This window comes from Castor canadensis, chromosome 5 (genome assembly GCF_047511655.1).
Source record: "Castor canadensis chromosome 5, mCasCan1.hap1v2, whole genome shotgun sequence".
NCBI classification, from domain to species: Eukaryota; Metazoa; Chordata; class Mammalia; order Rodentia; family Castoridae; genus Castor; species Castor canadensis.
This window is the reverse complement of record NC_133390.1, coordinates 181,439,089-181,464,040: the sequence shown is the minus strand read 5'-3', so window position 1 is coordinate 181,464,040 and position 24,952 is coordinate 181,439,089. Positions and strand designations below refer to the sequence as shown.

Genomic DNA, 24,952 nt, shown 5'->3' with positions numbered 1-24,952 from the left:
CCCACCTCTGATCTGCCCCACCCTGATTTCTCACGATGATTGCTTCATTCCTTGCCACCTCTGCATACCCCTGGTAGAGTCCTTATGGCATCCTGGGACCCAGCGCTGGCTCATGGGGTGCGAGCTACACAGTCACACAGGGCTCCATACCCAAGAGACTACTTTGGCTGCTGTCTTGACATTCTTAACACTTTTGTCTTGGAGTTGATTTGTAAGTGTCAGCTGATGAGACAGTGGGGCCTGGGCAGGGGCTAGGGTTGTAGCCTCAGCTCAACACAGTCTGGCCTACCCTCCTTTTCCCCCAGGATCAGTTCTTGACCCAGTGACCCCTGCCACCCCCTGGCCAATCAGGAACCTGGGGGTGGGCACAGAGGGTTCAGGACCCATGCATGGAGCCACAGGGGTGGGCTGAGGAGTCCATAAGGATCTTCACTCTTCTGTCTGAGGAGTGCGGCATTAAACAACAAACAAGAAACACCATGACAGGACCAAAGGAAGCTGGTGAAGGAGGGAAAAAGCATTTGGAACAACAGCCCCTTGTTTTCATCTTGCCCTGGCTGAGAGCTGTCCCCAGTTGTCATAGCACATGTGTGCCTCTTGAAGTGCCCTGCATTGTCTTGTGGCTGAAAGTTGAGACCACCTGAGGTGGACACCTACAGGTGACTAACACAGCTGCATCTGCATCCCGCTAGTTCAGCCTCAGCCTTGAAGCCAATACCCTGGAGACATCTGGACTCCAGACCACCCGACACTGTCCTTGGGGACAAGACAACACATCACTGTGGTGGGAGAAGATGCTCTTGACAAAGTAGAGTCAAGACATCTTGGGTACAATTCCTGGAAATATGGGGGAGCCAATGGGCAGTGGCCCCTGGCTGGCAGGTTTCCAGGCGGTTGACCCTTGGGACATTGAGTAGAGGTTACAGAGCCAAGGGCTGGGCAGATTAAAGTTCAGAGATCTGGCCATGGACTGGCCATGTACCCTGGTACTTGCTCTAACTTCTCAGAGGTTTTCTTTCTGTTGCAAGAATCTAAAGCTGCTTCCAACTCTCTTGCCTCTTGAGATAAGGATGTGTGTTGTGCATCTGCCATACACCACCTCCTCAGCACCCGTTCTCAGCTGTGGGTGCAGGGGAGGCTCTGTTCCTGGGAGCTGACCTTCTGGGAGTTGTGCAGTGTGCTTGGCTCCCACTGTCCCTCAGCCAACCAACATCTGCTTATTTGGAGTCTCCATTCAAAGCCAGCTCCAGAGACCTTCCCTGAAGCCAGGGATACCTCTCCTTCTGGCTCTTCCCTGTTCTGAGCACCTGTCTACAGCACAGTCCTGACCTACAGTCACCAGGTTAGCCTTCTGTCCTTTTTCCATTCTGGCCACAGGGCCAGAGCCTGGCTCATTTTGTGTCCCATGTCTGTGAGGTTCTTGTGGACAGTAGGTGCCCAATTAGACCACATGAGCCAAATCACTTTGCAGAGTTGTGTAAACATCCCTCTATGCGAGGCTCCTCAGAGCAGGGACTGCCTTGTATCCCCAGCACCTGTGCAGGCTGGGCATTGTGATAGGTGCTCAGTTAACACTTGTGGAATGAAGGATCTGATGAGACATTTAAAGAGAGGGGGCTGGAAGCTGTCACATGCTTTGACCCACAGGAGCACATCAAGGTTGCTTCTGAAGGGCCCCAAGGTCACAAGCAGGTTTCACAGAGGACAAAGCAGCCCCACAAGGAAGGACAGAGGCAAGGGTTCTGGAAGTGGCCTACTGACTAGTGAGGCTGCGACATTGAGCTGAGGAAGGTACTAGGGTTACCAGAAGGTTAACACAGCTATCTTGAGCGATTCCAGGCAAGATGTGAAATGCAGTGAAAATTATGATTTATTAAGAAGAGTAAAATTTATAAGAATAGAAAGGTACTTGCAGAGGTGTGAGTGGGTCACCTCAGAAAGAGGTTGAGAACGACAACCACGCCCACATTGGCCCAAGCTTTTATTGAAATTCAAGGGGCTTGGACCATCAAGTCCCTCCCCACGACCAGCCTACCAGGAGTGATTGACATGAAAGTTGTGAAGAATTACGACATGTCTCAAGAATCACTCTGTGAGTGCCATTACCCAGGACCACCTAAGGAAAACCCAAAGGGAGAAAAACAAAAAAATTTAAAACCCTCGTAAGATTATCGTGACATGGTAATGGACAAAAGGCAACTTTCTGTCAAAATAGTTCACCTTAACTGGTTTAGAACTTGTTTTTCATTTGTAACCAGGCGCAGGGGTACATAATAATGAGGGTAATCCCAGAGCAAAGTTGGCCTTGAGGAGGGTCCGGCTGCATCAGGCCTCCTCCCTATTGGTCATATTGGGTCTCTTTTATGTTTTGCAGGTGTTTCACAAGGATGCAGGGCCAAAAGCCCAGGGCTTAGAGAGGTTTAACTTATAGTATGTGATCAAGCAGGTCAAGAAAGAGAGGCACATAGGCTCTGGGATCCTTCATCTCAGGTTCCCTTTGCATATCCCACTGCTCATGTCTCACTGTTGCCTCTCACTGGATTCGAGAGCACTTGTAGAGAAGGAGGCAGCTGCATTTGAGTAACCACCACTTAAACAGGTAGACAGGCGTCTTCGTTGTAGGCAAGCTGTGTCCAGCAAGCAGCAGAGGCTTGCTCCAGCCAGATGTCATTAGAATATAGGGTCTACAGTCTTTGGGTCCTGCCGCTTAGCTCTCCCAGCTGAGATTTTGGCATTGCCTTCTTGGGGAACATCTGACAATAGCTTCAAAATGGTCAATGGGCATGTCCTTTGACCCAGTGATTCGTCCACAGGCATCTGCTTCCATGTCTCCTTATACAGGTATGCACATATCTGGGCCAGGATGTTTACTGCAGTGAGCTGGGAACTCAAACACTCCTTGAAAGGGACAGGTGGACAGTGGGTGTTGATGCCTAGTTTCCATGTAAGTGAGAGACAGGGCAGACAAACAGAACTTTGCTTACATGTACAGTGGGGGTGCCCAGAAATTTGCGCTTTCCCCCCTTGTACATTTTGTGTAAAAAGATGAATTTAAACCATGTGCCTCCATGATCTTTAAATATTTTTTTTTTGTTGTTAAATGTAAGAAATGTCTAGGGCGCCTACTACCTGGGGTAGCAGGGAGGGGCACTCATGGGCAGCAGGCTCCTTGAGTAAGGAGCCTGCCTGAAAGTGGGCAGCCAATGGGGGCAGGCTCTCATCCTTCATGGTCTAAAGACTGTTGGACCACCCGAGAAGCTACCAAAGCCCTGAGGGCACTGCTTCTGTCATGACATGAGGAACTGCCTGGTTTTTTTTGGAAGGAAGAAGCAGATAACTCAATGCCCAGTGGGTCTCTGTGCTGTGCAACTTCCCTGTCCCAAGTCAGGGGCTTCAGCCCAGGCTGGGGACTGTGGACATGGGGTCTGTTGTGGTTTGAATATAAAATGTCCCCCACAGGCTTATTTGTTGAATGCTTAGTCCCCAGCTGGTGGCACTATTTTGGGAGGTGGTTAGAAATTTTAGGAGGTGGGGTCTAGTTGGAGGAAGTAGGTCACTGCGGGTGTGCATTAAAAGCCCTTGTGTGACTATTCACAATAGCCAAGTTATGGAAACAGCCAAGATGCCCCAGCACTGACGAATGGATTAAGAAAATGTGGTATCTATACACAATGGAATTTTATGCAGCCATGAAGAAGAACGAAATGTTATCATTCACAAGTAAATGGATGGAATTGGAGAACATCATTCTGAGTGAGCTTAGCCTGGCCCAAAAGACCAAAAATCGTATGTTCTCCCTCATATGTGGACATTAGATCAAGGGCAAACACAACAAGGGGATTGGACTTTGATCACAAGATAAAAGCGAGAGCACACAAGGGAGGGGTGAGGATAGGTAAGACACCTAAAAAACTAGCTAGCATTTGTTGCCCTTAACACAGAGAAACTAAAGCAGATACCTTAAAGCAACTGAGGCCAATAGGAAAAGGGGAACAGGTACTAGAGAAAAGGTGAGATCAAAAAGAATTAACCTAGAAGGTAACACCCACGCACAGGAAATCAATGTGAGTCAATGCCCTGTATAGCTATCCTTATCTCAACCAGCAAAAACTCTTGTTCCTTCCTATTATTGCTTATACTCTCTCTACAACAAAATTAGAGACAAGGGCAAAATAGTTTCTGCTGGGTATTGGGGGGGGAGAGGGAGGGGGCGGAGCGGGTGGTAAGGGAGGGGGTGGGGGCAGTGGGGAGAAATGAACCAATCCTTGTATGCACATATGAATAATAAAAGAAAAATGAAAAAAAAAAAAAAAAAAGCCCTTGTGTGTCTGTCTGTCTCTCTCTGCTTCCAGGCCATCAGGAAGTAAAGAAGCCCCTCCAGCACATGTTCCTGCCGCCATGATGTTTTGCCCAAGTGCACGGGGCCAAGCGACCATGGACTGAACTCTATGACGCTGTGCTAAAATAAACCTTTCCTCCTTTATAGTGTCTATACCAGGTTATTTGTCACAGAGATGCAAAAGTCTGACTAATTCAGGGCCTAAGGACCTGGAGTGCAGAGCAAGTGCCACCTTCTCTTCTATCTCTCGGGGACTGAGGGCCCACCAAGCCTCATAAACATTCAGTGTCCAGGTAACCAGGGGTCCTGCCCATGAATCTGGTATTGAGCTCCATGACCGTGATTTGGTTACAGAAAGGCTAGAGGAGATGCCGGGAGCCCTATGCCACCTCTATCTGGCCCCCTGAGATGGAAGCGAGGACTGGGTTGAGGCAGGGAAGGCAGGAGCAGCACAGTCTCTGGGGCTGGTTGCTGCATTGTTCCAAGGCACTGAGCTGCTTGATGAGTGTCACTTGAGTGCCCCATGGCCTCAGTCTGCTTATTCTGCAGGACCTGGGCTGGGAGGGTGAACCAGGGGCAGGCACCACATTCCCCTGTTGTCTGGCTGTGACTGTGGCCCTCTTTGGTACAGATAGTGTTCCAGGTCTTCAGACCTGGTCAAGGTAAACGCTCCCCCTAAGATTGGTCTGGGGGCTCAGAAGGTGATGCACTGTGTGCTACCCCCACATTAAGTCAGTTTGAGGCCAACATGGACCTGTGCTGCCCCCTGCTCTGGGAAGCCTTCGTTCTTCCCCCTTGTCCGGGTCAGCAGGATCCCTTCTGGATTACAGGGTGGGGGGATTGCATTGTGGCCATCAGATCCCACTGGCCCCTTCTCTGGCTAGCAGCATGGGGTTCGCTTGATGACAACTTCTTAGGGACTGATCCTTCCATCCACATGTGTGAGCGGACCCCACTCAGCCCCTGGACTCTCCCCTTCACAGTCTTCCGTTTGTTTCACTTGCCTATGATTCCTGCAGTCAGTTGAATATGCTCCCCCCGACACCACGACAAAGTTTGTGTCCATCTAGTCACCTGTGAATGTGGCCTCATTCAGGAATGTAAAAATAATTACATTAAGATGGGGCCATACAGGATTAGAGGGGGGTACTAAATCCAACCATAAGTGTTCTTATAGGAATAGACACAGAGACATAGAGGTAAAGGCCACAAGGTAACAGTGGCAGATGGAAGCCAAGGCAGCCAGGGTTGCTGGCCACTACCAGAGGCTGGAAGAGGCAGGAAGGGTGGTCCCCTAGAGCCCAGTGGAAGTGCAGCCCTGCCCATATCTAGATTTCAGTCCAATGACATTGATCTTAGATGCTGGCCTCCAGAACTGGAGGAGAAGACATTTCCGTTGTTTTAAGTCACCCAATTTATGGCCCTTTATAATGGCAGCCCCAGTGTCCTGCACCCCTGAGCTTGCCTGTCAGAGAAGTCACCTAAGCTTTAAATGGACACTTCCTGCAGAGCCAATGGGGCTTTCTGTGGCTGCTTGAGCATTGGTGGGTGAAGGAAAGGAGGTCTGGAAGGTTGATGGACCCATACCTGGCTGTGTAACCCTTACCCCAGTGGTGACCACTGCACAGTTCTGCCCAAGGGATGTAATTCAGGGTGAGGAGGAAGTCAGGGTCTCTGAGAGGGCTGAATATACAGTCTCTCAGGAAACATGTATGCAACCCCTCTCCAAGTGTCCCACCCTCTTCATACAGAGGGGACAGTAGAAGGGCTTCTGGCCCTCAGTAACCCTGTTGGCAACTGTGATGCCTATGTGTCTTCTCCAGCATCCTTGACATGTGCTGACTGTTTTCAGATCTACCCAAACACATGGACTTCACTTTGGTATGAAGTGCCCACGGCCCAGCATGTCAAAGTCCCAATGGGCCCAGATTCCTCCTCAGGGCACCAGACATCCCTCTCCCTCTTAGCTTTTTCTAGGCCTTGCTTTCCTAGCTTTAGGCTCTGAGGGGCTCAGGGAGACCCAATGATGGGCAACTGGGAGTAGCAGCCCTCCCCTGTGGCCCACCTATTCTCAGGCTGGTCTCTACCTCCCCTTGCAGGATGAGCGAAACTGTCTGGTTCTGTGCTGATCTGGATGCTCAAGCTTGGGGCCTCTCTTGTGATCCACTGGGAGGCCATCACTGTTCACTCTGCTTAGTGTGCCCACTTGGGTCTGCTCTGGAGTTCATTCCTGCAATGCCTGTCTGACATCCTCTACCCCGACCCCAAGCCAGCATTCCTATGGAAGGCAAGAACAGGACTTAGGCCCAGGTTATGTGAAGGTGTTACCCCCTCCACCTGCCCCCCAGCTCTGTGAGCCTGGGTGAGCAGCGGCCCAGGCAGCGGGAGCTGGAATGTAATACCTGGTCGGGGGAGGCACTCAGGTTGGGGACCCTGGGAGTTAGGGAAGAAATAGGCTTTCTTTACGAGCTTGGAGCCAGGAAGGGGCTGTCATTTTCCCCAAAGACTAAGGCGGGAGGGTACAGAGCATGACTGAATTCTCTTCTTCTGGGTGATGAAATAGGGGACCAGAATTAAAACGCAGGCTTGTTATAAACTGGCAAGGCCCTCGCAAGCTGGGCAGAACTGTGCAGTAAGCCCAAGAGCTCACCCCTTGAGGGGGGCTGGAGAGGACACCCCAGAGAGGCCCAGACCCACTCAACTGACGCAGGAGGACCGTCCCGCCGAGTCAGCCTGGAGGTCACCGCCCACTTCCCGGCTCCGCCTGCACGGCCTCCAGCGACTCACGTGACTTTCCGGTTCGTCCCTCCCCTCCCCGTCCCGGCCGGCTCCGCCCCACCGCGCGAAACTAAGACCCAAGCGCGAAATCTGGTGCGTGAGGCGATACTGCGCAGGCGCATCGGCGGCAGCCCGACAGCACTCCCGGCCTGCCCCGCGCGCTGACGTCGCGCAGCCTCGTCCCCGCCGCCGCCGCCATTGGAGTCGGCTCCCCCCTCAGCTCGTCTGCTCCCGCCCGCCGCCCGCCCGCCCGCCCGCCCGCCGCTCCGGCCCGCGCGCCCAGCAGCCGCCCGCCGCGCCCGGCCGCGCCCGCGGAGTTGGCGGCGGGCCCGGGGCCGCGCGCGCGCGGCGTGACAGGCCCGGCCTCGCGGGAGGCCCGAGCCGGCGGGCGCCCGGTCCCGCGCCGCGCTGTTCATGAAGCATGTCGGCCACCAGCGTGGACCCCCAGGTAGCGGGCTGGGCGGGCACCTGGAGGCCGGTCCTGGGTCTCGGATCCGGGGCTGCGAGGCCGGGCGCCGGGCCAGGGTCTCGGGGCTGGGGCCGCAGGGCCCGGGCTGAGGTCGCGAGTCTGGGGCCGCGGGGGCCGCGCCACGGACCTGGAAGCCGGGCCGGGGTTGCGGGGCCGGGGTCGCGGGGTCGGGCCGGGGTCACGGGGTCCGAGGTCGGGGTCGCGGGGCAGGAGCCCTGGAGGCCGGGCCGGGGTCGCCTCGCCCGCCGGGGAGCGTTCTCCGGAGAGTAACTTTGTCTTTCCTTTCCCGGGCTGGGCTGCGTCCGCTCGCACGTCCCGGCCTGCGGCGACGCAGAGAACAAAAGGACAAGATAATAAAGGTGAGCAGAGTTCCGGGAAGGCCTGCGGGCCGTGGAGGAGGACGGGGCAGCGCCCGCCCGCGTGGGCAACAGAATGTCCACAAGCCCGGCCTGGAACCGGAAACTTGGTTTCCTCTGCCAGTTTCGGGGAGATGAAACTTTGCGTTTCCGGGAGATCTGACAGGTCGTAGACGGACTTTTCAAGGAGACGTAAATAAGTGGAAAAGTTCAGTCCTCCTGTCCTCGCCTTGCAAGATCGCTGATGTGATGAGGGAAGGGGAAGGAGGCGAGGCATTGCCCACGGGACAGGCGCAGGTGCCAGGGCCTGAGTGACCTGCCTTCTGCCGCCCAGTAGGCATGGCTCTCGGGGAGCCGCAGGACTGTAGGCTACGCCGCCACAGTAGTTACAGCCCTTGTAAGTCTGTTGTCACCTGTGATATTCTGGCTTGGGATAACCACCCCCCCCAAACTCAATCCTGTGAGAACTTGTAAGTGACACTTCATGTTTTTTAACCAGTGTATGTGTTACTCAGGTGTAACCAAATATGGTTCATGGTGTTTTTAAGATCGGAAAAGGCCCAGCAGTTTATTTACCATTCCGTTCCTTTCCTGGCTGAGCACTGTAACAGTGTAAAGTAAGTGAAGAGTAGATAATACGGTGCCTGGGCTACAGCACTTTCCCAGCCGAACATCCTGTCCCCACTTCTCCACAGGCAGCAGCTTGGCTTTTGGAACCTCCATCCTCTGTTTGCCTGATGTAGATCTTCTGAGACCCTGTGGATTTCATGAGCTGGGGATATGGCTCAGTCGTAGAGCTTTTGCCTGGCATGTGGAAGGCCCTGGATTCCAGCCAGCAAATAATGGCACATTATTTGCCATTTTATTTTGTTTGCACCTGTACTTTGTCAGCATCCTACCAAATTACTGTCTTTACCGAAAATGTAGCTTAAATTGTTAAAAGTTCTGCATTATCATTCTAATTAGGTGTGTAAACATCAGTTCTATACTACTGTGCCCATTTTAAAATAAAATCATAATTTCTACTAGAAATTGAGAACGGATCTTGCTAACTTTAATTTCCGTGCTTAAAAGTAATCTTAAAACTTGAAGATAATATTTTGCAACTTCTTGTTCTAGTACAAAATGGTTCTTTGCATCAGAAGGATACAGTTCATGACAATGACTTTGAGCCCTACCTTTCTGGACAGTCCAATCCGGTGAGTTTGTTAGCATATTTTTTATGTTAAAATTAATTTTAATTGTTTGTAACCCAGTTTTACTGTCATCTCTATTTTTTTTTTAAATTCTAAATAAGAAAGAAGGCTAGAAATATTAGAAGTGATATAATAGTCTTGAAGACTTGCTTTGAGCACTTCCTTCCGTTTGATCTGGGTATTAGTGTGACGGAGATGGTTTTCTCCCTGGACAAATAACACCCCTTTGGTGCTGGGGGGCAGGCCTAGTGGGCCTGAACATTTGTAGGTCACTGCATCAGTGACCTACAAATGATGGAGTGCAGGTGTGCATAGTTTTGAGGCGTTCTGGCTCTGGAGGATTACAACTGTGGTTTAGGAGAATAGCTAAGCCCTGGATGGTGGAGCCAGATTGCTATCCTGAGTTCAAAACTTAACTCCATGTGCATCCAGTGGCTTGCCTTCTGTGCCTCAGTTTCCTTTTCCATGAAACAAATAGTAGTAACTTCTCATAGAATTGTTGGGAGGATGACATTAGACGGTGTGTGTAAAGTGCTGAGAACCTACTTGATATAGTCCAGCAAGTCATAGCTGCCTTATTTTCTCAGGTAGTTCAGAGTTTGTCAGCCCTGGCATCAGGAACATTTTGGACTAGAACATTGTTTTGACTGTTCTGTGCACTGTAGGATGTTTACCACCCTCCCTGGCTTCTAAAGATTTCATAAGCATTTCCCCCACTCCAGTTGTGACAATTGCAGATGTCTCTTGGGGACAGAATTGCCCTGGTTAAAAACCATGGACCGGTTGGTTTAACCACAGTATCTGCTACTTTAAAATGTACCGTGTATATTTACTTCAGATTAAAGCGAGGCTTTGCCTCTTCCCTGTGCTGTACTGAAATAGTCTGCCTGTTTTCTTTCTCATCTGCTCTTTTCTGAAGCATCTTAGACTTTCTTAGAAATTTTCTCCATTCTCCTCCTTCCTGTTTCATTTGGCATGTCAGCAGCTTAGGAGCCCGTGAAACTGTATGGAGGGAGTCTTGACCTGCTGGGTAGCTTGGTTGCCCCTGATAATCTGGCGCTTGTCCAGGCAACAGGGTGTTGCAGAACCCACCTACCCTCAGCCACAGGCTTTTGGCCAAGGTAATGGCAAGTTAAATAAATATCTTATTTCCTACTTTTCTTATGCAAGATTATGCACTATTCTTTTTTTTTTCTTGCAGTTCTGGAGTTTGAACTCAGGGCCTTCACCTTGAGCCACTCCACCAGCTCTATTTTTTTGTGATTGGTTTTTTTTTTGAGATAGTGTCTCACGAACTATTTGCCCCGGGGCTGGCTTCAAACCTAGATCCTCCTAATCCCTACCTCCTGAGTAGCTAGGACTACAGCTGTGAGTCATGGGCGCCTTGCCAAGATTATGTACTCAATTTTAACCAAAACAATGAGAGAGAGTTTGTTCCACTACACTTGAAATGTATTTTCATAAAGTAGAAACTCTAGTGTTACTTGAAAATATTTCTATAAAAATGAAGTAGATTGTTTTTTGCTGTCAGTACTTGGTCATAGTTGTTTTACTGCTGGGGAAGCCATGGTAAAAGAAATGAACAGCTTTAAAATGGCCCCTTTGTGTTTTGTATGTTATGAAGTGCACTTTTGAGCAAGGTGATTCATCAGCATGTCACTTGAGAGTAAATCTGCTCTGCTGATGGCTTGATAACAGATTTTCCAGAACAACCCAACTTTAAGAGATCAGAAGAGCTCTTTAGTCTTCGCTTACAGATGAAGCAGCTGAGGACCAGTGAGGACATAGCTTGTCCGGGTGGAGGAACTGGAACTGTCAGTCATTCAGCAAATGCCTGCCTTGTTCTTTGTGTTGCTTCTTTCTTACAGGGGACCACAACTTCATTCTGCCTCCCTTCCTTGAATTCTCCTTAATTTGCTGTTTCAGTCATGAGTTATTTGGGAATTGTTACTGCCTCTAAGTTTGGACTCTTCTGATGGAGGCTGCCATTTAGAAAAGCACTCTGTTGCATTCTCAGATGAGAGCTGTGCCATGGTGTCCAGCCAGAAGAGAGGTGTTTGGTGTGACTGATAGCAAAAAGCTCAGAATCCTGGTGGTGTGCTAAGTACCACACAGACTCCTCTGTGTGTGTGTGTGTGTGTGTGTGTGTGTGTAGCAGCTCTGTTGATGCTTCTAATGCATGGTGAGCTGCACATGTTTAACACAGTTCTGTGACTTTCACCTTACACATAGCATGCCTGCAGAGCCTTGACAACAGGGATGACAGTGGGCCAATCCTCAGCCCTTATTTTGAATCCAGATATGGTTTATGTGGTCAGCTGGAGGTAACTGTGCTTTTTCATTTTATAAAATTATGATACTTTGAATGGTTTGGACTTTTTTTTCCCCCTGCTACTGGGATTTGAGCCATTCCACCAGCCCGTTTTTTGTGATGGGTTTTTTTTTTTTTTTTTTTTGTAATTAATTAAAGCATTTTTAATACAGTAGTAAGTCAATTGGGAAATTGATTCAGATTCACAATTGAAATGCTGTAGTCCTCCATGGAGATTTCAAACCAGATTTTTCACCTCAACCTAAGAACAAAAACAAAAATATCAGTAACTCAAAAGGATATCAAAGAAATACTCTCATATGTAAGCCAGTATTCAAAAAGGTTAGAACCCATGTGATGGGTTTTTTTGAGATAGGGTCCCGTGAACTGTTTTTCCAGGCTGGCTTTAAACCACAATCCTCCTGAGTAGCTAGGATTATAGGTGTGAGCCACTGTTGCCCGGTGATTTGGACATCTTTATGAGCATACCACATGCCATTAAGTTAGGTTAGTGTAATTCTGTGGACCACGATGGGTTTGTTGTCTCAGACAGCCTCACTCTCCCTGCTGTGGGTCTGGTGTTTCTGTAGTTACCCCTAAGATGCATCCTACTTGAAGCAGTTCCATGTCCCTGCTTCTGGTCTGTGATGTATGTTGACATCCTTTCTGGAAATGAGAGGGATATAGAGTAAAGGACTCTGGGCTGGGCTTAATTGTCCTGATTTCCTTGTTTGAGGCTTTGTTGGCTCAGGCTTTCTAGTTTCCTGGTTCCTCTTGTTTTCTGGGAAATGAAGGATTGTGAGATGCCTTAGAGCAGGTCTTACAACTGCCTCTGAGTGATGGCTGAGTTGGGAACAGTTGCCGCTGGCCACCAGGCCTTACTTGCTAGCCAGAGAGCAGCAGCTTGTGTGCTGTGACCTCTGACCACCACTGACAAATGAGCCGAGGGCACCTGGGCACAGGGTAGGTAGTACCACCTGCACCTGCATTTCAGGTGCTCAGTTGTCAACACACTTGGTGCTTAGCCATCCCTGACAGGAACAGAAAGTAAGGAAACTAAACTGTTTTTGTTTTTTCTGATTCAGTTGTGTTCTAAGTATAATAGAGAATGTTCATTTTATAAGTGTTTTCATAAATTTTCCTGTTGTGACTTCCAGTGCTGGCAATTTGTAATTAGTTTGTCTTTTCTGGACTACTTTGGGGAGCCATGCTTTTAATCAGGTACTCCGATGTAAGGATTAAATTTCATTTTGAGCAGCCCCTTGACCTGCGGAAACAAGCTTTGCTCAGGTGGAGGAGGGCGCTGCTTTTAATATTTGGCAGATGCCCGTCCTGTCTGTTACCTCTGCGCTGCTTGTTTCTTCATATAGGACCATGATGTTCTGCCTCCCTGCTTTGAATTCTCCTTATTTTACTGTTGGTCTTGAGTCATTTGGGAATTGTTACTGCCTCTAGACTTGGAGTTTTTGATGAGTGTAGGTTGTCCTAGTATTCAGTGTTGTGTCACTCACTCCCTGACATACGCCATCACTCAGGTGTTATCTTGTGTGGTCACATTGAAGTTTGTACCTCTACTTTATCCAAAAAAGCCACTGCCTTGAGAATTGTTAGCTTATTGTGTGTTTTTTTTGGATTTTTTTTTTTTTTTTTTTGATGGTACTGGGGTTTGAACTCAGGGCCTCACACTTTGCTAGGCAGGTGCTCTATCACTACAGCCACTCCACTGTCCCTTTTTTGTGTTGGGTATTTTCAAGATAGGATCTCACAAACTTTGCCTGGGGCTGACCTGGAACTACAAGCCTCCTGATCTCTGCCTCCCAGTAACTAGGATTACAGACGTGAGCCACTGGTGCCTGACTTAGCTTGTCTTAGTTGTACTTGCCCTGTTGCCTAAGGTTTTGGTGGTTTTTTCATGTGGCAGTGCAAAGCCAAGTTAAATAACGCTGTGCTTTGTCAGGCTGTCTACGGCTGCTGTTGGCATGTGAAGAGCTATGAGACACTTAGCACTTGGGTTACTGCTGTGTTCAGGCAATTCTGGTGGCCCACAACAACCTGAAGGTTCAGCAGATGTGTTCCTGGTCATCCAGGCCTGTGCCTGGCATTGGCTTCTGTGCTTGCACCTAAATAACATGGGCCTCCATGAAAGGTGGTGGTGCCCATTAAGGAGGAGTCTGCCATCACTACTGCTTTCCAGAAGTGCGTCTGGAAGGATGCAGTGGGTCTACCAGCTGAGAGGCTGAAATTACAGCCTCAGAAGGACCAGCATTTAAGATATAGGAAAAGTGAGCAGCCATATAAGCATTTGCTGTTTTCTGTGCATTTCTGCTGTCTTCTCAGCTTCTCCTGAAGCAACATGGTCACCCTTGTGGGCCTGTCCCACCCTGAACCAAGTGTTTCCCAGAAGTCTGGGTCACTTGGTCACTTTTCAGCATTGCTCCTGATAGATACTTTTCCTTCTTTGTAATTGATTTGATTTGATGAAGAACAGGCTTCTCAGCATATTTCTGAGGTGTTCTGCTGTGTTTCTGCTCCTCTCTCTAGTCTCTCTCTCTTGGTCAATGCCTAGTTGCTTCATTGTTTGTGAAACTTAAAGTGTTTGGATTATTTCAGAATTCTTTTCCTTCTCAGTTAATATTTCAACTTCAGGTTACATAGCTCTAGTCATTCAGTTTGGGCTTCTTTTTTTTTTTTTTTTGGTGGTGGGGGGGGAGGGTCTTAAAAGACCAAAAGGTTATTAAACTTGAATAAGTGCAGAAAAAAAATTTTTTTAATTCTAGAATAAGTTTATGGCTTTATTGTGTTGCTATTTGTTGTTCCAAATGATCTAGGGATAGCAGTCACTGATTACTTAAAATTTCCTTATTTCTTTGTTTGGATAGTCTATTTAGTTTATTATTTTCCAGTTTGATTGGAGGAGGAACCTTAAGCATTCAAAAAATGTATTTTCTTCTGTCAGTGGGCTTTGATTTTGCCTGTAAGATGTGTTAGTCTCCCTTGGGTGGTCTTATCATACCCAGGGTTGATTAGAAGTCTTGGATATGGTTCCAGTGGTATCTTGAGTCCAAGTGCACTCAGAATTGTTCGTGTGTGAGGAACAAGCTTTGAACTTATTTGCTTTACTTTAGCTTATTCAGCTGTGATCCCGATAAATACACCTAAATACTGGTAGCTTAGACTGCCTCATGAAACTACCAAGCTAAGAAAGGTCCTGCCTTGAGCATGCACAAGTTGGGGAGACTGAGGGCTCCAGCAGACTCTGTGTGCTTTACAAGTAGCCCCTATGCATTTCTAGGGTACATTCGAAGTAATGTACTGTGAGTTTAGACTAGACAGTCAGCATACACTACAGGCTGTGACTGGAAATTGCTTCCTTCCCTTCCCAGGGAAGTCATGTAGCAGGGCACACAGCCTAGTATTTAGCCTGGCATACAGAGCTGTAGAACCATCTTCTCTCCTTTAGAGCTTGGTCTGCTCTAGATAGCTTTGTAGAGTAACCTACAGCTTTGCTTTCAGAGATTGGGAAAAAACATGGCAGGCATAACAGAAACTAAGCTGTCAAATGCATTGAGGTAAAGCTTGAAATTGGACGCATAATGCCTGTGTGGTCCTGCAGCCCGCTAACTGAAAGGGTCACAGGCGGTGGGGCTGTGGCAGAGTGGAGTTAAGAGGTGAGAGCAGGCATGATTCAGTGTTGTGACAGCCATCTGTAGGCCTGCAGCACTTTGCAGAGACCTCTTTGTATACTACAGCTTTTTTGTGGGTGGGGACAGGACTAGGGTTTAAACTAGTAGCTTCACACTTGCTACTGTTACATCAGCTTTCTTTAACTAGGAATTTGAAATTAGGAATCTTTAGCTTTGTCCTTTTGTTACAAATTTAAATGTGTAGTCTGAATAGATTTGCAATTTTTCAGTGATGCTCAGTTTCACTGTTGTTTATTTTATCTCCTCCACCTAAAACCTCAGAAAAGAGGAGAGGTGAGGTCTTCCCAAGGCTGCACCTTCCCTGCTGCCTGACCACTTCTCTTCCCAAGCACTTCCTGTCCTACTGTGTGTATGTGTATATACATGTACATGTATCCTTTTTTTGGGAGGTGGGTACTGGGGTTTGGACTCAAGGCTTCATGCTTGTGAGTCAGGCATTCTACTGCTTGAGCTACTCCTCCAGCTCTTTTAGCTCTGGTTATTTTGGAGATAGGGTCTTGTTTTTTGCCCAGGCCGGCTTGGGTCACAATCCTCCTGTTTTAGGCTCCATGCTGTTGATGAACAACAGTTACGCACACTCATACCCAGCACTTTTTGGTTGAGGTGGGATCTAAAACTTTTTTGCTGGGGCTGGCCTGGAACTACAATCTTCCCAGGCTCAGCCACCTGCATAGCTTGCTACTGTGCTCAGCTGTTTGTTGAGATGGGTTCTCACAAACTATTTGTCCCAACTGGCTTTGAACTGCGGTCCTCCTGATCTCAATCTCCCAAGTAACTAAGATTACAGGCATGAGCTTAGCTACTCATACACATTTTTAATTGAACTTGTGCTTCCTCCTGTCCTGTGGTATGATGTTTTTTGTAGGGGAAAGATAGCTATGACCTTTGTGTTCTAAACCTAAAGAAGCAGGATTTGTGTGGGGTTCTGGTAAAGTTGTCTTGAACCCACATTACACTGACTCCCATTACACAGTGCAGTCTGGGGAACAGCAGAGGGCCACCTGCTACACCGGAAGGAGTGTGATGGGCCATTTTCTCAGCTCAGTCTGTGACCTGTGCCTACCATCTGTTTGATGGTAAGACTTCAAGTGGACTTTGAGGGATATGCCTAAACTGATTTCCTAAATTGTATCTTGTTGCAGTAACCTGGGCATCTCTTTCAGTGGCCCTGCTTCTGTTGCTGTTGGTTTGTGACCAAGTGGGTTAGAATGCTACATCACCACTAGATCTTTGCTTCTCCATTTGTCCTTTTCATGTGTTGAGGAGATTGCCACTGCTGAGGAAGAGAGCTGGCCTCCCTTTGGAAGGATCACTGCTTGGTCCTGTGGCATCCCTCTCAGAGCAGGTCCCCACTCAGACCTCTCATTGACTTGCTTTCCCTCCTGGCTGACTCTGCCACACAGGCTGCTTTGAGGGCTGCTGGGTGGAGGCATGTGAGGGGGAAATTAAAGGAGCCAAAATCATTGAAATGCTTTCAGAGGAAGATGAGATAAAGTTTTTCTAATGTTTATAGAATATCGACAGTCTGATTTGTAGAATCTCAAAAGCTTTCATTACAGGGAAAACATTTTTGTTTCATTTTACAACATGATTCTGAAATGTTTTGATATGTGGAGCTTTCCTTACCTTACACAGGGCACTTCCCATTCCTCTAGCACCCTGCATAGGTTCACCACATCACAGGAAGGTATCTTCATTTACTTCAGGTAGCATGTGGGGTGGGGTCCAGTTCTGACTAGACCTCAGGCAAGTTTTCCTCCAAGGAGACATCTTCCCAGAGCTACTGATCCAAAGTTTGCACCTGCATCCTCATTGGCACCTCAGAGACCTCTAAGACAAGGTACCAAAGCACTTCATCTTCCACTGAGGCCATAGTGCCTTTGATCAGCCACTTTAGAGACCTTCTCTGAGATTTTGCTGCCGTGCAGACAGGGGGAGGTCTAGAAAGGCAGCCCAGATGAAGGTAGCACTCAAAATTAAGTTCAACTGTGCCAGAGAACAGATTCCCCACCCTTGAGGGACTTGCTTTTAAGACAAAGGAGCTGCAACTGGCCAGGGGACACTACTGCCAGGCCAACTCTTGAGAGCCCATGGCTATGCCCAAGAAACCATAGGAATGAGTCCAGATTCTAGACTCAGTTGGGGGCTGCTATCAGGAAAAGCATGGGGAAGGGGCCTCTAAGGAGGCCCTTGAAGGATGGCAAGGAGTCCTGAGGTCCAGATGTAAGACACCTGGGATGTCTCATGGCCCTGAACACCCTGTTTTGTTATCAGAAACATCTCAGTGTCTTTCTAAAGCTGTTTGCATTTGTTGCTGTGCTGTAAGTAGTCACTGTCAGCATTACTGCTGCAGGAGAGAGTTGATTCCCACTCTGGATTCCTTTAAATGGATCCCTCTTGATGGTAAAAGCAGAAGGGTGCTGCTGCCTAGCCAGTCCCAGAGTGGTTCAGCTGTTGTTTAACCTGAGCTCTGGCCATTGAAAAGGAGCTTTGTTGAGGTCACTGCTGCCGTTGTATTCCTCACTAATTCCTCTGGTCTTGACTTTGTTGTCACATTGGTGACCTTGGCTTTCCTTTAGGAAGGAACAATCCTGTACTGTGCCAGGATCATTTCTGCTCAGACTGTGTGCAGATGTGGTTGGCATGCTTGGTGTCTCTGCTTGTGTGACATCGATATTAACTTGTCACCTATTTGTTTTCACAGAGTAACAGTTACCCCTCGATGAGCGATCCCTACCTGTCCAGCTACTACCCACCGTCCATTGGATTTCCTTATTCCCTCAATGAGGCCCCATGGTCTACCGCAGGGGACCCTCCGATTCCATACCTCACCACCTATGGACAGCTCAGTAATGGAGATCATCATTTTATGCATGATGCTGTTTTTGGGCAGCCTGGTGGCCTGGGGAACAACATCTATCAGCACAGATTCAACTTTTTCCCTGAAAACCCTGCATTCTCAGCATGGGGGACAAGTGGTTCTCAAGGGCAACAGACTCAGAGTTCAGCATATGGAAACAGTTACACGTACCCGCCAAGCTCTCTGGGTGGCACAGTCGTGGATGGGCAGACAGGCTTTCACAGCGACACCCTCAACAAGGCCCCTGGGATGAACAGCCTGGAACAGGGCATGGTTGGCCTGAAAATCGGGGATGTCACCACCTCTGCAGTCAAGACGGTGGGCTCAGTTGTCAACAGTGTGGCACTGACTGGTGTCCTTTCTGGCAACGGTGGGACAAATGTAAACATGCCAGTTTCAAAACCAACCTCCTGGGCTGCCATTGCCAGCAAGCCTGCAAAGCCACAGCCTAAAATGAAAACAAAGAGTGGGCCTGTGATGGGGGGCGCACTGCCTCCTCCACCTATCAAGCATAACATGGACATTGGCACCTGGGATAACAAGGGGCCAGTGCCGAAGGCGCCCGCCCCACAGCAGGTACCATCCCCCCAGGCTGTCCCACAGCCCCAGCAGGTAGCTCAGCCTCTTCCTGCTCCACCTCCCCCTTTGACCCAACCACAGTATCAGAACCCTCAGCAGCCACCCCAGCCCCGCTGGGTTGCCCCTCGCAACAGAAATGCCGCATTTGGGCAGAGTGGAGGGGCCAGCAATGACAGTAACTCTCCTGGCAACGCCCAGCCTGCTTCTGCCCCGAGTGTAGAGTCCCACCCTGTCCTTGAGAAACTGAAAGCAGCCCACAGCTATAACCCTAAAGAGTTTGACTGGAATCTTAAAAGTGGACGGGTATTCATCATAAAGAGCTATTCGGAGGATGACATCCACCGCTCCATCAAGTATTCCATTTGGTGTAGCACAGAACATGGCAACAAGCGCCTCGACAGCGCCTTCCGCTCTCTGAGCAGCAAAGGTCCTGTCTACCTGCTCTTCAGTGTCAATGGAAGTGGGCATTTCTGTGGGGTGGCCGAGATGAAGTCCCCCGTGGACTATGGCACCAGTGCTGGGGTCTGGTCTCAGGACAAGTGGAAGGGGAAGTTTGATGTGAAGTGGATTTTTGTCAAGGACGTGCCCAATAACCAGCTCAGGCACATCAGGCTGGAGAATAATGACAACAAACCTGTCACAAACTCCCGTGACACGCAGGAGGTGCCCTTGGAAAAGGCAAAACAAGTGCTGAAGATTATCGCTTCCTATAAGCACACAACCTCTATCTTCGATGACTTTTCTCACTATGAGAAGCGCCAGGAGGAGGAGGAGGTAGTGCGCAAGGTGAGGTACCTGTCACACACGTGTCTGCCTCAGTGACTGTGCTCACCAGGCAGCCTGAGCAGCCAGGGCAAGGCAGGAAGTGATGGGCAATCCACTGATGGTCCAGAGACAGGCCTCGGGCGAGGCTGATGGTCTAGAAAGCACAGGCAGTGTCTCCATGCTTTTCCCTTCACCATCACTAGGAGGATGCAGGAGTGACATTTGAGCAGAGAGACTGTAGATGGGGCGTGCGGTAGTGCTGCTTTTTTTGGTATTTTTGTAAAATGACACAGCCATGCGTTGCGTAACAATGGGACATACTCTGAGAAATGCATTGTTGGGTGATTTTGTGGCTCTGCCAGCATCACAGTGCACGTACCCAAAATAAGACCCCATGGCATCACCAGGCAATATAACCCTGAAGGACCACTGTCATAGGTAGAATGTCATTAATGCAGCATGTGGCTGTACTGAATTGCTAGATTTGCAGGGTCAGAACAGGGATAATTAACAGTTAATGAAATTGAGGTCCAGCTTTACACTTGTGGCTGTCTATGTGTGTGTTCAGTTTTTCCTCTTAAATACTGAATGCGTGGGTTTCCCTAAAGTGCACTGGGTTCCAAAAGTTGGCAGTGCATTTAGGTATAAAATTCTGCCCCTGATCTGGTTAGTGTTTTTAAAACTTCTAGTGTCTTAAAAGTTGCATTGTAACAACTCAATCTTTAGACAGTTGCATTTTTATATGGAGTCTTGGGTTAAGCCTTGTGGTGAAAGGCCTGCAGGGCCCATGGGCATCTGTCCTAAGTCTGGATGCTTGTGCCACTTGGAGAACTCTGGAGATGTGCCTGTCTAATTTGCCTGAGGAACACCCTAGGAAGGACTTGGTGACCTATGAACAGTGTCAGCCTGGCCTAAAGCTTTTGATCCATGTTGTTCAGTGTTAATTTATATTGAAGGTGACAAATAATTTGTCACTGCAGAATTCAGGTAGAATTTCAAGTATCTTTTAAGCTCACTGGGCTGTGTAGAGAGATGGAGGTGGTTCTGGGACTGTCCTTAGACTGATGTGTCCCCTGGCTACACAGTGCTAGCTGCCTGCCAGGTACTTGGAGTTCTTTCTAAGGGTGGGCTGTTGGTTTATCAGAGCAGAACCCTAGGTGTATGGGATTGAGACTCCAGGTTTCTACTGAGGAGTGTGGTCTAGTGTTAATGAAGTAACTTCAAAGAGTTAGGAGCACTCCTTCCTCAGGGCTATAAAAACTGGCCAGGGCCCTGGCAGATCTCCAAGGTTCTCAGGACCTCTGAGCAAACAGACCCATCTTTTGTTCATCACACACACCTCTTCACTTTTGAATGGTTTTGATTTTAAAAATATAGTAGATCCTTGGTATCTATGGGTATTTGATTATAAGGAGACTGCTATGGAGGGAAAAAACCCCACAAATGCTAGGATGGATAGCTTTCACTGCTGAACCTTGCAGATGCTTGATTCGTTCTTCCCATAGAGCCACCCAGTTTCCACTAAAGACATGCCATCTTTCCACACATCTAAAATTTTCACTTTATCACTTCAGTTAAGAACATTAACTCTTAACCTTTCTTTTTGGGCCCTATTTGCTTTTGGGGAGGCAGATTTTCACAAAATTAAGGGCACGGAAATGCTCAGTAGATCACACAATTTAAACACAACTGATGATAATGTGAGACTCAGAGCCTCTCCACATCAGCTGAGCTGTGTAATGCGTGTGTGAGAATTAAAAATGATCGTTTCTGAAATTTGTGATTTTTGTTTTTGTGCAGTATAGGGTTTGAGCTCAAGGCCTCTTGCTTGGCAGGTGCTCTACCACTTGAGCCACGCCCCTGCCCTTTTTCACTTTATTTTTCAGATAAGATTTCATGTTTTTGCCCTGAGTTGGCCTTGGGCTTTGATGCGCCTTCCTATTGCCTCCCTTGTGGCTGGGATTATATATGTATGTCACCATGCTTGGTTTATTGATTTGAGATGGAGTCTTGCTAACTTTTTGCCCAGGCTGACCTTGAACTGCAATCTTCCTGATCTCCCTCACAAGGAGCTGGGATTACAAGTGAGCCCCTGTGCCCAAGTGATTTTGTGTGTGTGTGTTTGATCAAAACTATGTGCCATACGTCTGAATAAGGCAGGATTACTGTACCTAGTGTTTAGAAAGTGAAATATAGTTAAAAGTTTTTGCAAAGTTTCCCTGTCCAGCTATAAATTTGGAAACACACTGATTTTGTAGGAAGCACTAACAAGGCAGTGTGTCAGACCTAGATTGATACATTGTTTTTTTTTAATTTATAAATAGTCCTCCTTAGGTGTTTAAGACAGTGAGAGTTTTGTGTTCCACACAGTGTGTACCATGCTGGAGACTTTGAGGGGTGCCCTAGCCTGACACAGCCCCAGCTTCTGGGTCCTCTGCATATACCAGGCAACTCAAGGAGAGGCAGTTGACTTTGGAGAACCGGGTAGAGGGGAGAATTTAGGAATAAGCACTTACACTCATGTAAGGATGAGCTGTGCTTCCTCTGTCAGCTTTTTTGTTTTTTTCTTTCTTTCCTCTGAGATCTTATGAGTAATGTTTCTTTTTTTAAGGAGCAGGTGGTGAACTTCATAGCTATTCATAGGGCTGGAGGGAGCCAGGCACTGCATAGCCTTCCTCTTCTAGGTGCTTTGCTAGCAGCCATTTGGATTTGAGAGAGAGACTGGCTGGTAGACGAGAATTTTTAAGGAAATGTAAAATGTAGACTTTTTTCTGCATTTAAAATTTTTTAATGTATATTATTTTTAAGCATTTACATAGATATATTCTGAAGATGTTCAACACATTTTTAATCATTGTCATTTTTAACATGTAAAATTTTTAATTTTTCCAGTTTTACACCTCTGAGTAGAGAAGATTTGAATTCTTAGTATTAGCTCTCCTTGCTCATGGTGTACTGCAGCCTCCTCAAGATGGGATGCACAGGTCTGTGAGAAGAGTGGCCACGCCCAGAGGCTCTTCCCTGGACTGTGCATGGTGTCCATCCCAGCACTTGGCACATGCTCAGTCCATCTTTAGCATAGGAGGAGAGTTCAGATTGTCGTCTAACTACACTTTGAATGCTGGGTCATTCTGCCCCTCAGTTTTCTTCCTAGTTTGCACCTAGGGTGGATATGCAGGGACATACCTGTAACCAAGTGGCATGGTATGTGCTCCTTGCTTGCATCGAGTATGTTTTTATGTTGAGAGCTGAATTTAGATACTGTATTGTTAGGAAAGACAGATGGCTTTTAGACTCAGTGATCAGAACTCAGGCAGTTGTGGGAAGAGTTGGATCTAAGTCCCAGACTTGTATGTTAAGCATATATTTTCTTCATGGAAGTAGGAAGCAGACTGACCAGAGGAGCCTTTCTCCAAATCAGTCAGCCTTGGTGGAGGCCATGATGTTCTGTTTAGCATCAGGGCGACTTTGGCTGTGGAAAGGGTCTGAACTGGATGGACCCCAACTTGTCCTCTTGCCCTCCCTTAGCCACATGACTCAGAGCATACCCTTTAGCCAACTGGACAGATTTTGGTATCCTGAGCCACTAGGACATTAAAATGAGAGAAAATACAAAAGAGCAGTTCCTGTGTGCCTGGCACACTTGAGTGCCCTTTGCATGCTAGTTCCTTCCTCTGGGTGCAGACAGTTTAGTGTCTCCAGTGTCTCTCCATGAGGCATGACAGTGACGTGAGACGGGAGAGCTGAGCATGGGAGAGGTACCCATACAACTCCTTTAGCAGCGGGCATTCTTGGGAGAACCTTGCACCAAGCATGGGGCCTAGTTGTAGATGGTGCCCTGCCCTGGTCTGTGGGACCAGGTTCCTCAACTGTTCAGAGCCACATGGGCTAGTGTGGACTGGTTGGTGGAGCAGAGAACACCACATCCACATCTACAGGGCGGCCTTGGGCCTTATATTTGTGGCAATTCACTGCTCAGCGTGTTGACTTCCTCTCCTTTTTCTTTTTGCAGGAACGGCAGAATCGAAACAAACAATAAGGACAAGCCAGTTTCTTGTGGTTAACAGTTGACTTTGAAAACAGAGTTTTAAAACTGTATGCTTGGTGCTGTCTTTGGCGTCAGCTCCAGTGTGTCGTCCTCGTGCGGGGTTGAATTGTTGCATCTTTATCTTTGTAGTTCATTTTTGCCAGATGGATCTGCATTCATTTGTATTTTTTTCTATGTATTATAATATTGTAGAACTCACTAATAAAGGAATATTTTTGTCAGCTTATCAGACTGACGTAATGCGAAATATAAATGTCCTTCAAAACAAAACAAAACCTAATACATCCCAAAGATTTTTTATTTTGGCAGAAATTATGTTCTCATTCTTATATCTAGTTATTTAATATTTCACGCCCCTGTACTGCTTTAGAGCACACATAAGAGCCCATACAATGTTTTGTCATTAGAGTATGCTGTTAAAATCTACCAGTACTGAAATTGAAAGGTTAGTGATCACCCTGTTCGGCTGGTTTGCTGTTTTTACTGTCTGTCTAAAATGCTAACCTGCCTGTTTGGTTTTGCTATTAGGCAGAAAGATAACTTAGTTTTCAAATGTGGTGACCACATTTGGGCTTTTGGAAAGGCCGTCCTTCACGCTGCATTGCCCAGGCCAAGTGGGCTGCTTTGCCCCTCCCTGATGCTGTCTGATTGACTAGGTGAGAATGGGGCTCCGTGTGTAGAGGATCTAATTCAGGTCTGGTGCAGCGTTCAGGCGTTTTTGCTCGTTTGCAGATCATTTTTAATTTCCCTCTTTTCTTCACTTGAGAGTCCTAAAGCTGTCTTAAGTTTTTATACCAATAATGCTAAGCTTTAAGTGTAGGATCTGATAGTGTGAGGGGTGATGCTGCCGACTGTAAATTTCAATGTGTGTGTCTAAATTTTTTTCCTGTTGAATGGATAAAAACAAAAATCAAAAACTATTTTTAGAAAACGAATTTGCTGTCATGTTTTGTGGAATGAGGGGCCGTTGAGGAGCTCACCGCCACCTGGAGTTGGAGTTTAGCATGAAAGTGGTGCTCATGCCCGACGCCCTCGCACACCAAATCTGCACGTGCCCAGCGTAGAGGATCCTTACTGTCTTAGAGAGCAGATACCTTCCGAAACTATTTACTCCAAAAGACCCTCTGAGTTAAAGTTTAAGCTGTATTATTTAGACTTGTATTTAGAACGTGTCACTTCTTCGAGCTGTTACTGCCTGTATGGAGTCATGGACAACAGTCGGATACCTGTCCTCTAGGAGTATACAAGCCTTAATAAACACACCTGTTTAGCAAGCCCGTGTGCTCTTGTGCTTCCCCTGCCGCACAGGGGACCTGCCTTGTTTTTGTTGTACCTTCAGTGCTAGTGAAGCAGTCACTGTCTGAGCAGTTGTGACTTAGAATCTAGTTCCAACACCTTGTTCTCAAGAATCTGTAGGCACAAAGAAGGAGACGGCTGTGGGAGCATCACCTGACTTGCAAGCTCATCTTGTGCTGGCTTCCTCCCAGTCTCCCTATCTCCCTCCCCTCCTTCCCTCTCTCTAGGTGTTTCAAGCTGCAGACAGTGTG

The 24,952-nt window shown here is 47.8% G+C and overlaps 1 protein-coding gene across 4 annotated transcripts; it reads left to right on the top strand.

Moving 5' to 3' along the window:
- Positions 1-7,456: 7,456 nt before the first annotated feature.
- On the top strand, positions 7,457-24,679 carry Ythdf1 (YTH N6-methyladenosine RNA binding protein F1). 4 transcript variants are annotated; one of them, XM_020173747.2, is made up of 5 exons: positions 7,457-7,565; positions 7,921-7,945; positions 9,062-9,141; positions 17,858-19,378; positions 23,370-24,679. In XM_020173747.2, the coding sequence occupies exons 1-5, from the start codon at positions 7,539-7,541 to the stop codon at positions 23,394-23,396; spliced, it is 1,680 nt and encodes a 559-aa protein (XP_020029336.1). In that variant the 5' UTR covers positions 7,457-7,538; the 3' UTR covers positions 23,397-24,679. The 4 variants fall into 4 exon arrangements, with proteins under 4 accessions (XP_020029336.1, XP_073931208.1, XP_073931207.1 ...); XM_074075106.1 differs by lacking the exon at positions 7,921-7,945 and having other exon boundaries at positions 7,491-7,565; XM_074075107.1 differs by lacking the exons at positions 7,921-7,945; positions 9,062-9,141 and having other exon boundaries at positions 7,473-7,565.
- Positions 24,680-24,952: the final 273 nt, after the last annotated feature.

Coding starts and splice junctions, on each gene's coding strand:
- Ythdf1 (XM_020173747.2), top strand. CDS start 7,539: ATGTCGGCCACCAGCGTGGACCCCCAG. Junction 9,142..17,857: donor TTTCTGGACAGTCCAATCCG/GTGAGTTTGTTA, acceptor TTGTTTTCACAG/AGTAACAGTTACCCCTCGAT. Junction 19,379..23,369: donor AGGAGGAGGTAGTGCGCAAG/GTGAGGTACCTG, acceptor TTCTTTTTGCAG/GAACGGCAGAATCGAAACAA.